The sequence below is a fragment of the Podarcis filfolensis genome (genome assembly GCF_964270895.1).
Source record: "Podarcis filfolensis genome assembly, chromosome: 4".
NCBI classification, from domain to species: Eukaryota; Metazoa; Chordata; class Lepidosauria; order Squamata; family Lacertidae; genus Podarcis; species Podarcis filfolensis.
The window spans coordinates 31,768,308-31,780,321 of record NC_139607.1 but is presented as its reverse complement, the minus strand read 5'-3'; the positions used below and the strand labels follow the sequence as shown (position 1 = coordinate 31,780,321).

The 12,014-nt window shown below is 43.4% G+C and overlaps 1 protein-coding gene across 1 annotated transcript in view; it reads right to left on the bottom strand.

The window, feature by feature from the left end:
* Positions 1 to 577: 577 nt before the first annotated feature.
* VWA3B (von Willebrand factor A domain containing 3B) overlaps positions 578 to 12,014 on the bottom strand; it is a 66,480-nt gene continuing 55,043 nt past the window's right edge. Inside the window, exons 24-29 of the mRNA XM_083611175.1 lie at positions 11,942 to 12,014; positions 9,998 to 10,122; positions 7,511 to 7,648; positions 6,910 to 7,007; positions 5,079 to 5,314; positions 578 to 962 (exon numbers count right to left, since the gene is read on the bottom strand). The exon at positions 11,942 to 12,014 is cut by the window's right edge and continues 14 nt beyond it. Coding sequence (XP_083467301.1) covers positions 694 to 962; positions 5,079 to 5,314; positions 6,910 to 7,007; positions 7,511 to 7,648; positions 9,998 to 10,122; positions 11,942 to 12,014 — 939 coding nt within the window. The 3' untranslated portion in view covers positions 578 to 693. The remainder of the gene's footprint in view (positions 963 to 5,078; positions 5,315 to 6,909; positions 7,008 to 7,510; positions 7,649 to 9,997; positions 10,123 to 11,941) is intronic.

Below are 12,014 nucleotides of genomic sequence, written 5' to 3'. Positions count from 1 at the left end.
CTGTGCTAGCCCGATGACAGTCCCTTTTAGCAGAGGCCACCTCAAGCAGAAGTCATCTGCATAACTGCACAAATAGGGCACTGAAAAAGTGGTTTTGATCCTTCCTTATTCCTTTGCTCATGCATTCTTTCTGCACCACCACCCTGGCTTCAGATTCTTTCAGGGAAGGAGGATACACAAGACAAACACCATCATGGGATGGTTCATCAGAATCCAGGCTCTGACATGACACTGACATACACCTGGAATCACCCATAAAGTGCATCCTATCTACAACTTCACATCATATTCACAGAATCTGAGTTGGAAGGCACCCTGAGGATCATCTAGTCCAACCCCCTGCAAAACTGCCCCAAATAGGGATCAAACCTGCAACCTTGGGATGATCAGCACCATGCTCTAACCAACTGCACTATCCAGGCAGACAACAGGGCATCTGTTCTCCGTACCAAGTTTAGGCACGTGCCAACGTGGTCCCTTTCGTCTGCCTCCTCGTCGTTTTTTAACCGCACAGCCAGATTTTCAAAGATCTCCTTATAAAGATCTTGTGATGCTGCACAATTTTAATATTAAAAAGTTTAATATCAAATTAAATGGTTTATTTGGGGTTGATATAATACGGTTTCATAACCGGCAACTAGACCCTTTCCCCTCCCTGCTCCCCTGTTCACAACTTGTAGTCTTTATTTACAACTAAATGGCAAGGCTGTTTTTCCTTTGCGTGATGTGGTACTGCTGAAGCCGTCTTGCCAGCTCTTCCACCTTCTCGATGCTCGAAATGCTGGTCTCGCTGCTGCTGCTGGTGGCAGCCGTCCTAACAAGTTGAGGGGTGCTCTGCTGGCGCAAAGGAGAACCAGAGCTCCGGAGGGCCTTAGTTATCCTAAACTCAGAAGCATTTGAAGGCAGCCATGGCTTTCTACCTCGTGAAGAATGAGGACGTGGTAAGCCACGATAAGTAGGTGCTGGCAGGGGGGAAAAGGGGGGGAAGAAAAGGCGAAGATCGGTGAGATTAAACAAAACAATTCCTCCCCCCCCCCCACGGCCTGTTAGAGGAGATGTAAGAGCAACAGAACTCATTACAAGCTGCCCAGGAAAACATAAAAGACACCTGGACTGCACAGCAGTGAATAGATATGAGGGAAGGAGACAACATTAGCGGCTGCTATGCTGCCTGACCCGCTGTAAAAGACTGATGGAGTATGGAGCTTCGTCATGCAAGCAAAGGTGTGCATGTGTGGAGCTTCATTCTCATTTGTAGTTATGTGAATGGTTGCAATTTTAAAAATGACTCACGTAAACACCATTGGTTTAAATAGGGGCTACTTTTTACGTTTTGCTTTATTGCTGGTGATGAGTTCTGTTGCTCTCGTATTTCCCCCCAATGTATTTGCTTGTTTATTTTAATAAAATAAAAATGGCTCTCTGTTCAGAAAGTTGCATTTTAGTCAAAATATATTTTTTTCTGTTGGAAAAGCTTTTGAAGAAAATGTGAGTGGCATTTAAAACCGCCAGCTCCCCCAAAAATACAGCTTCTCCAAATTGAAGTGGATCAACATTTGGAGGTCACGACATTTGCTGCCTTAATTCAACCATTTTCATTTCATCGCAAGAGATTTTCCTCTGCAACCACCTTATGGAAATAACCGTGTTTCTGCAGAAGGCAGGATCTTTCCCCTGTGGTCAGAGGGCAACATGAGTTTGGCAAACCAGACTTTGAAAAATGGATCTTATGTGTGCTTTTTAAAGGAAAACTAGAGGAAAGGGAAGCAAAGGGTATCTGGAATCTGAAAAAAATGAAATCCATAAAAACAGCTGCACATAAAATCTGTTAGAAAGTAACCATGCCAATGGATGCACAAGGAAATCATGTTTTATTAAAGTCACGTTTTAAGATTTATAACATACACCATACACTAATGAAGGTAACAGTGATTTATGCTAACAAAGATTTAAGTATGGAAGAGGGCTAGCTATCCCGAAACAAGGTGGACAATACAATATAAGGAGACAATTCTAACAATAACCATGCTAGACATTATTTCCTAGACAAGAGATGAGTACTTATTCAAATAAATGGAAGCTGCACACATTTAATCAAGGTCTACTTTAGATAAGAGTCCATTTGGTCTGCGGACTTAGGATTTAAAATTCTATTTCATTCAACACTTTCACAGAAAATTCAAAACTAGCAGTCAGTGCTTATCTTTAAGAAAGGCACCATCACCATTCGGTATGGAAACTCTGGCTTGCTACTAAAGAAATGAAGACTGTGCAGGCACTGTCAATTATTTGCTGATCGTCATACATAATTGTCAGGGAACTGCCATCGGAGCCAGAGGCGGAGGGAAGGCTCCAGAGGGATGCCGGAGAGGGTCCCAGTAGGGAGAGAGGCAGCCCATCTGCTGGGGAAGGAAATCAGCGTAGCACCAGTGGAGAAGGGGGGCAGAAGGGGGAATCAGCGAGGGGGCTCCAGGACTCCTCGCCGGAGACCAGCGGGGAGAGCACGGCTCCTCCGCTGCCCACACCCTCCCTGCGCAGAAGACTTCCGCGCAGGGAGAGTAGGAGGAGACTAGGCGTCAAAGAACTTCTTTGCTGGAAGAAGTTCAAGAAACGCCCACTGACGGATTCTGCCAGCGATTGAGGCAGCCACTGGAGAGAGGCTGTCCAGACAGAAAGGGTTCACCCAGGTAACCTAGCCAGGAGTGGCGACAACTTACGCATGAGCAACCCCTAGAACCATTGCAATAATGCTAAACCAAATTATGGCTTAGCGTGCGGGTTCTGAGAGAGGAGGCTGAGGCCACTTTGCTTCTTATTCAGTCCTGTTGCTGTCCTGTGGATTCAGACGACGTGCTACCACGACTTCGCTCACAGCAGAAGGAAATCAGCCGTGCTCTCCTCTCCAGGATTCTGCATTTTTGTGCTAAGCCATAGTTTGGCTTAGTATTATGTGCAACCTGAGCCACTGCATGAATGTGGGAGATCAGCCTCAGATAATACGAAGGCATAGTCGCTTTATCATCCAGCAATGCAGATTATTTAACACATTGATCAAACAAAACCAGAAGACATCATGTATTAACTTTCTTTTTCTTGTTTCATTTCCAAAGTATTGAGGGAGTTGAAAAGTGTCTGCTACCATAGGACGCATTATTAGAGAACCTATTATAAGGTAATGTTTCCCAAACTTGGGTCTCCAGCTAGGTTTTTGCACTACAACTCCCATCATCCCTAGCTAGCAGGATCAGGAATGATGGGAATTGTAGTCCAAAAACAGCTGGAGACAAGTTTGGGAAACAACATATAAGGGATTTACATTGCAAGCCTACAGAGGTCTACTCAAAAGTAAGCCCCACTAGTTTCACATGACTTACTCCCAGGTAAGCATGTGTGGGATTGGAGCCTTCATATCTAAATTGTACTTTATTGTCCGTAAACCATGATTTGCAAGAGATATTCAACATACAATATATATACTGAATTTGCATATTGGGTCAGTACATTGATATCTGAAGCACATTCTCAGAAAGGGGACAGAAATACACATTCCAGGTTCATCCCTTGATGACTAGCATGTGTAAAAGAGCCGACAAAGATCAAACATCTGACAAAACTCTCATTCTACATTGCATCATTGCTTCAGACTTTTCAAACATCAGATAATTTATTGGGCTTGTTCCCATGCTCAGTTGCAAGCTGGACAGTGGGACACTGGGTTGCATCTCACGAAATTCTACTCAAGAGCAGACCCACTGAAATTAGTGGACTTAAGTTAGTTGTGTCTATCAATGTGAATGGGTCTCCTCTGAGAAGCAGTAGCACTAGATTCAACCCACTGTGCCATTAATGTGCATGTATGAATCAGACATAGGGGGGTAAGTCTATAGTAACACCACATTACAGCAACATAATAAAAGCACAAAGGAGGAGGGATACAAATGCCTGTGTTCTGAGACAGGAACCTTCCCAAACTAGGGGAGTTGTGCAACATTACTATTGCTTTTTACTGAGGAAAAAAAGAAAAAGTTTGAAAGGCAATTCATTGAGAACAACAAATTGCTAGAACAGATTAAAAGGACTTTATAAGAAATTTTACATACAAACTGGAGAAGTATTAATTTGGATTACTAGAAAGACATAAGAAGGGTCATACTGCACTGTCTGGGTGACTAAAAGTTAAAGGTTAGGCTTGGGAGGGAAATCTGGGTAAAGTTACATCCTGCAGAGGGGTAAAAGCAATTCTGGAGTGCATAATTGTCAGGGAGGCAGAAGTTTCTCTTTTTAGTCTGTTCTCTTCTCTCTCTCACTCACTCACTCACACACACACATATGGAGAAGAAATAACTGGGGAAAAACCTTTTTCACATATTATATCTATAATGTGATAATGGGTTTTTTCAGTTATTTCTTCTCCGTTCTTTTCTTCTTTCTCTTTTTTATACAATTGTGTTTGTTAAGGATAATTAGTATTCAGTTTTATATTTTCTTTTTCATCACTATTATTATTATTATTATTATTATTATTATTATTATTATAACTATTACTAGATATGTTGCTTTTTATTAGCTTGTTATAAATGTGTTGGGATTTTTGTGCACAATATGTTGAAAACCTTCAATAAAAATGTTTTTGGTTAGTTTTTTAAAGAGAGAACAAGGAAGTTCTTAATGTGGCTCAACAGAACAAAATGGTGGCAGTTTTCCTGGAGACCAATATGGCATATCAACGGAGGTAGTAGTCACTTGGGTATTTGCCAAGGAATGGCAAAAAAACCCAAACCAAACTCCAAAGCACTGTATCCCTGGAGAAAGTATCATTCCTACAATATGCTGGAAGATCAGGGACAAGTGTCTGTATTTTCTCTTGTTAGGCTGAGAAGATCTCGATTAGGAACGTGATACAGAAAGCAAGCATTAAAAACAACCCTTGGGCTGTGAAACAACCAAAGTACAGAATCCTAATCACTAGGCAAAGTTATAGTAAATATAGAGTAAATAGACCTAATGCAAGTTTTCCATTTTGGATATATCTGACTTTACAACATCACTGGACTCCTGCTCTAGTTTACTTGTTGTACCTGCACATCCATCTTTGATATGAGAGGGTGGCGACAAACTACTTTCTCTTATTTTCACTGTCCTTCTAGGGGCAGCCAGCTGCTCATCAGAGGGCCATGCTTTGCAGAGATCCTTCCTGCTCTTTGCTCTTCCTTTTCTGTTGTCCTTCTTCTTCCATTCACCTCCAGCAGAGATGCATTTAGTCTCTGCCTCTTCAGCCGCTCTATGGAAATGCTTCACAACTTTTATGTTCGGTCTAGATTAATTCAAAGCAGCAGATTAGCTAAATGCAGGCAGGCAGGATTTCAGCAACCGGTGTGTTTTTTTCCTCCAACTGAGATGACAAGCAGAAACTTGTGAAAGTTCCCAGGCGTTATCTGATCGCAATTCTGCCCCGTACCCATTTCCCATTCTTCACATACAGTGGTTACCTCTGGATGCAAACGGGATCCATTCCGGAGCCCCGTTAGCATCCTGAAGCGAATACAAGGTGCATCTGCCCATGGTATTTCGCGCTTCCGCGCATGCGCATGACATCATTTTGAGCATCTGCGCATGCGTGAGTGGCGAAACCCGGAAGTAACACACTCCATTACTTCCAGGTCACCGCGGAGAACAACCCGAAAATATTTAAGCTGAAGCGTATTCATCCCGAGGTATGACTGTACTCGGTTTGTGCAGACTATGATCTGGTAACTTCTAGGTTAGATTACTGCAATGCGCTATATGTGCAGCTGCGTCTGAAGATGGTTCAGAAACTTTAGCTGGTGCCAAATTCAGTGGCCAGGTGGCTCACTGGGGCAAGACTGCTTGAGCACATAACACCAACCCTGACCCAACTACACTGGCTTTCAGTTAGTTTCCAGGCCCAATTCAAAGCACTGGTTTAGACCTTTGAAGTCTTAAATGGCACAGGACCGCAATAGCTCGAAGAATACCTCTCCCCATATGAACCAACCAGGACCCCACAATCATCATCTGAGTCCCTTCTTTGTGTGCTCCCTCCACAAGAAGTCTAGAGGGTGGCAACACGAGAACGGGCCTTTTCTGCAGTGGCTCCCTGTTTGTGGAATGCTCTCCCCAAGGAGGCTCATCTGGCCCCTTCATTACTTATCTTTAGGCGGGAGGCAAAAACTTGCCTCTTCACCCAGGCTTTGGCTAATTACACAATCTATGGCCTTTTAGCTGTACAGTGGTACCTCAGGTTAAGTACTTAATTCGTTCCAGAGGTTCGTTCTTAACCTGAAACTGTTCTTAACCTGAAGCACCATTTTAGCTAATGGGGCCTCCCGCTGCTGCCGCACCGCCAGAGCCCGATTTCTGTTCTCATCCTGAAGCAAAGTTCTTAACCTGAAGCACTATTTCTGGGTTAGCGGAGTCTGTAACCTGAAGCGTATGTAACCCGAGGTACCACTGTATTTGTTTGTTGTTATGGTATGTATTTTTGTGTTTTTATACTGTAAACCGCCCCGTGATCCTTGGGCAAAGAGAGGCATATAAATGTAATAAATAATTCTAAACCACTTATACTTTTTACATCTCCATTCACACATCAACACACACACACACACACACACACACACACACACCAGTTCTTGTTACAATGGCGTTGCCCTATTATATCTCTGCACCCCTTCCTACCACACAGCCCGTCTGTCTCTTGACATTTAATATCTCTGGGGTATTTTGGTTGTGACTGCTGTTCTTGCTTTGCAGAATCAACATTATTACTGTCATCATTCTAGTATTTGTATCGGTAGCATTGCTTGATATTTAACTCATCTCACACACACGTGTACATCTATACATATTTATGAAATGGAGGGGAAAATGGGATTCAAATATACTCACACAAGATAATCCATCATTCGGGTCATATTTATGTAGCAGCAGGAACAGGAATACCTTCTATGGCTGATTTTAATAAGCCCATTTCGTACACAGAATGCCTGCAGCAACAAAATCACCACATCTTTAAACTCCAGTGGCTTTTATCTTGTCAAACCAACCATTCACATGAAGAAACTTGTACATGGAAGTAAAAAGAGTCAAGTTTCCAAAATGCAATGGTTTATTTATTTATTTTTTTAAAAGGGGGAAACAAATTAGACACAATGGATAAAAGGATAACTTACTAGAATAATCTGAAACACAGCAGAACATATGGAAAAACAGTTATTGGTGCCAAGAGAAGAGTTGATTAATAGGTTGTTTTAAGGATGAAGTTTCAGAGCAGTAAGAACGACATTAAAATAAAGTGGAACTGAATGAAGAGAGTCCTTATTAATCAGATATGTTTCTTATGTTAATTGCTCATTTTTCCTGTCAGCTAGAGTCGACAGGAAGAAAAGGTGCAAGCCAAGCTCTATGGTTCCACCAAAAGAAAAGACGCTATTAGTGTCAAGAATAAAAGGCACTGCAGTTTTCAAGGTCTGTCCGCCTGCTGTCTTACCTTTTTGTTGTTGTATTTCAAAATGGTGTAGACTTTATCATCTAAATCAGATTTTAGTGGAGTTGCTATGACAGTACCAGGTACGTAATACTCGTCTCCCAATTGTTTCCTAACTCTTACAAATACATAGTCTCCAACCTGTAGAACCAGAAGAAGAGTTAGGTTGAGTACATCAGCTTTAAATTTAAATGGTCCCAAAGGTCTTATCTTCTTAACCATCAACAGAGACAAGAATGCAATTACAGTGGTACCTCGGTTTTCGAACATAATCCATTCCAGAAGACCATTCAACTTCCGAAACGTTTGAAAACCGAGGCACAAAGGAATTTAATTGAGGAAATTGAGAAACACTCAGAGGAAGCCGTTCGACTTCCGAGGCGCATTCGAAAATGGAAGCATTTACTTCCGGGTTTTCAGCGTTTGAAAATCGAAATGTTCGACTTCTGAAACGTTCAAAAACTGAGGTACAACTGTACAGTCATACCTTGGATCTCAAATGCCCTGGAACTTGGATGTTTTGGCTTCTGAACACCACAAATGTTTGTTCCAGTTTGCGAATGTTCTTTGGAACCCTAACGTCCGACGGGGCTTCCATGGCTTCTGATTGGCTACAGGAGCTTCCTGCAGCCAATCAGAAGCCTTGATTTGGTTTTCGAACATTTTGGAAGTCGAACAGTCTTTCTTAATGGATTCCATTCAACTTCCAAGGTACAACTGTATACCTTGTGAGCTTAGTTTCCACTAAAAGAAACAAAAACAACTCAACCAATGCCTTTCTTCTGCAGCTAAAGTTCTCCTCCTCAAAGCATCCAAGTGGCTTAAACCCAAACTTTACTCACCTGCGAATCAGGAAGTGAAATATTATGGCCGTACTATTCCTTGTGTAGCAAAGGAGTGGGGCAGAGCGAATTGTTGGCAATTTAGAAATGTCCTTATAAATGTGTCAGCATGCGTTCATCATGTGCCACAAGTTCGGATACCACCACATAGCTGGCATTTACATTTAAAAACAAACAGCTGAATGAAATGTATTCTCACTAATTTCATGTATCATACTGTTTGGGTCTCCAAGATGTTTTTGCTGCCTGAGTGGCAAAACAGAAAATGGCGCTCTCCCACACTGCCACCACCTCTTCCACCGCTGTTGCCTCTCACCACCACTGCCTCATTCACTGCTGCTGTCTGAGGCAACTGGAGGCAGTCCAGGGAAGCACCAGCACACTGGGGGTAATGGGGGGAAGAAAAAAGGAGGCCTGAGAGGAGCAGCTGCCAGCAGCAGCAGTTCTGCTGTTTTCTACACTGTAGCCGCAGGCGACAAGTGCAGGAGGTGGCAATCTGTTCAGAGGCCTGGATCTGCCACCCTTCGCAGCTGTCCCCAATCTGCCTGCCACCTGAGGTGACTGCCTCACCATGTCTAACGGGTGGGCCGGCCCTAGCAATATGTCCTTCCATCTATGACTGTGTCCCTTCTTTAGAAATACAGTCATACCTTGGAAGTCAAACGGAATCCGTTCCAGAAGTCCATTCGACTTCCAAAACGTTCGGAAACCAAAGCACGGCTTCCGAAACCAATCAGAAGCCGCGGAAGCCCCGTCGGACGTTCAGCTTCCAAAAATAGTTTGCAAACTGCAACAGTCACTTCCGGGTTTGCGGCGCTTGGGAGCCAAAATGTTCCGAACTAAGCTGTTCAAAAACCAAGGTGTGACTGCAGTTATGAAAGAGCATTATAGAATAAGTAATAAGTAACTCTGACTCCACTGAGCAACTACACCCTGCTTTTATATACAGAGAATCAAGGGGAAATGGTTCCTTTTGATGGGGAGATGGCAGGATTCCTGCATATGCCCAGACACCTATACCTCTTTTTCTTTTAAGTTTTCCTGTAAGTGTTTCAGAAATTTTATTCACCAGAGCTGCACCTTATGGCTGGCCACCACATGGGTTCATCACCATTCACATGCATCCTTAGACAAGTGTTATGTACTGAGTTGAATAGGATCCAAAAGGCAGCAGTCTGACTGGTCCTAGAACAATAGGGTCCAGAATGCAGCAGTCTGATTGGTCCTAGAACAATAGGGTCCAGAATGCAGCAGTCTGATTGGTCCACAGGAGCCACCCAATCCAGCTCCAGGTGGAAGTGAATCCGCAACCTGATTGGCCTACAGGTGAATCCTGGAATTAGCCAATCACGTTGGGCCCATTGTGTAAATAATGTATATAAAGCAGACATTCTGGAGGAACTTCTATTCCTCCTCACACTATGAGCTGAATAAAGAGCATGAAATCCACACTCGACTCCGAGTATATTTCAATAAGAAAGCCCAATATCAACCTCAGACAGGTAAGTTCGCCTGCTCTGGTCCCATTTGCACCCAGTAAAAAAGACCGTGCACATTGGATGAGCTAAAAGGAAGGGGGCGCATTTCTTTAAGAAAGCACTATGTAGAGGAGAACATGCACGAACTTCAGAAACGGTAAATCACCTACCTGCAAGGATGGACAAGGCATTGCACCCCCCACAGGTATAATGAACTTCAAGGGGACTATCTCCGTGTGCCCACAGTTGAAATCAACAAGTGCGTAAAAAGGAGTGATGGTTCGTATTACCGTCCCTAAAACAAAGACCAGGAGAGAGAAAGCAATCCACGATTCAGATTACATGCTGTGCTTTGCAGCGTGCGAAATAAATGGAAACAGCTTTCTTTAAAAACTGGTTTTCAAAGCTCAGTGCAGAGCATATGCACTGACTACAGATGAGGCAGCTCAACTGCTGGCAGCTCCATTTACAGATCACAACTAATGGAACTGGGAAAGATTCCTTCCTTGGGGTTGTGAAAACTACTAGAAAACTGACGTTAGCCAAACCAGACAGTCCTGGGTGACATGGACCAATGGATAACAAAATCTAATGTGTTCCTAACTCTAGCCCCATCACTGGTTGCAACCTGAGGGGTGTTCAGCTTTCACATGTTAAAAGGCAGCATGAGGGGGGGCACAGAGGGCAGCTGTACCGCCCTCTCAACAGCAACCAGCCACAATGGCTATGCTCTACCACCACTGTCAAGGCAGTATACTCCTAAATGCCAATTGCCGAAAATCACAATTGGGTTCAGGCCCTCCATTGGCATCTGGTTGGCCACTGTGAGAACAGAACGCTGGACTAGATGGGACATTATCCAGGTCCATTAGAATGTTCTTACATTCAGGACTCGGCTACATTAGTAAAGAAACAGCGATTTGAATGCGCTATAAACATGCGACACCAGATGGCGCCAGAGAGCAGGGAATTTTTAAAATGCGGTTTTCCATAGAGATTTTTTTTCTTTTGTTAAAACCAGTGCTTTTTTTCTTTTAAAAAAATGTTTAGGGGTACTCTCATTTTCCTACTCATATTGAAATACTGCCCCTCAGTTAGGCCAAACTTAGATTCACAAAATGTTTAGGGGTATGCACACCCCTGCGTCCCCCCCAGAAAAAAGCACTGGTTAAAACGATCTAATTTCTGTCTTATTAATAGCGTGTTCTTTTCCCTGTGTTTAGATCCACCCTCAGTCGTGTGTTTAGAAAGTGCGGAAAGGGAACTTGAACGTGTACCAATGTGTGCGCACAGAGCTGCTCGAAGCAACGATCCTTCCTCCTTTGCAACGGCTCTTATGCACACATTCTCAAACCCACTGAATGCACAGCCAACAGTGGATACGTAAGAGGGAAGAACTTCAGCATTCGGTGCAAGTTTCCAAGTCTCACATACCGCACTTGTGTTAAGTCTGTAATAGTAGATTACCTGCATTGGGAGAGGGTTGGACTATAGGTAACTTTTGAGGTTGCTTCCAGTTCTATGGTACTAGGTGCCCCTGACAGTCCCATGTGTGTCCTTCCTTTCTTCTCCACTGCACGCTGCCAAGATTTTAAAATTCTGCACACACACACACGTAAGCATATACACACACACCCCACAGGCACTAATGCCCATTCCTCGAAATATGCACAGATCCTAAACATTTGAACCAGCATTGCCAACTATGTAACATCTCTGCATTGCGAGCTAAATACAGTGGTATCTCTGGTTACATACTTAATTCATTCCGGAGGTCCGTTCTTAACCTGAAACTGTTCTTAACCTGAAGCACCACTTTAGCTAATGGGGCCTCCCGCTGCCACCGCACCACCGGAGCACGATTTCTGTTCTCATCCTGAAGCAAAGTTCTTAACCCGAGGTACTATTTCTGGGTTAGCGGAGTCTGTAACCTGAAGCGTATGTAACCTGAAGCGTATGTAACCCGAGGTACCACTGTATTACATTTGGGAACTGTCCTGGCCGATTAGTTATCACCTCCTGCTCCAAAGGACTCCCATCCACACGCCAGGTCTTGACACTGGTTTTAGGGTAGAATTCCAAGCCAAACAAACTACTATTTACAATGCAATTACCTGGGTAGTAAAATCCCGTGCTTTCTGATCTTGCAATGACCTTGTGGCCCTTGAGAGCATCAACCCTTTTCCC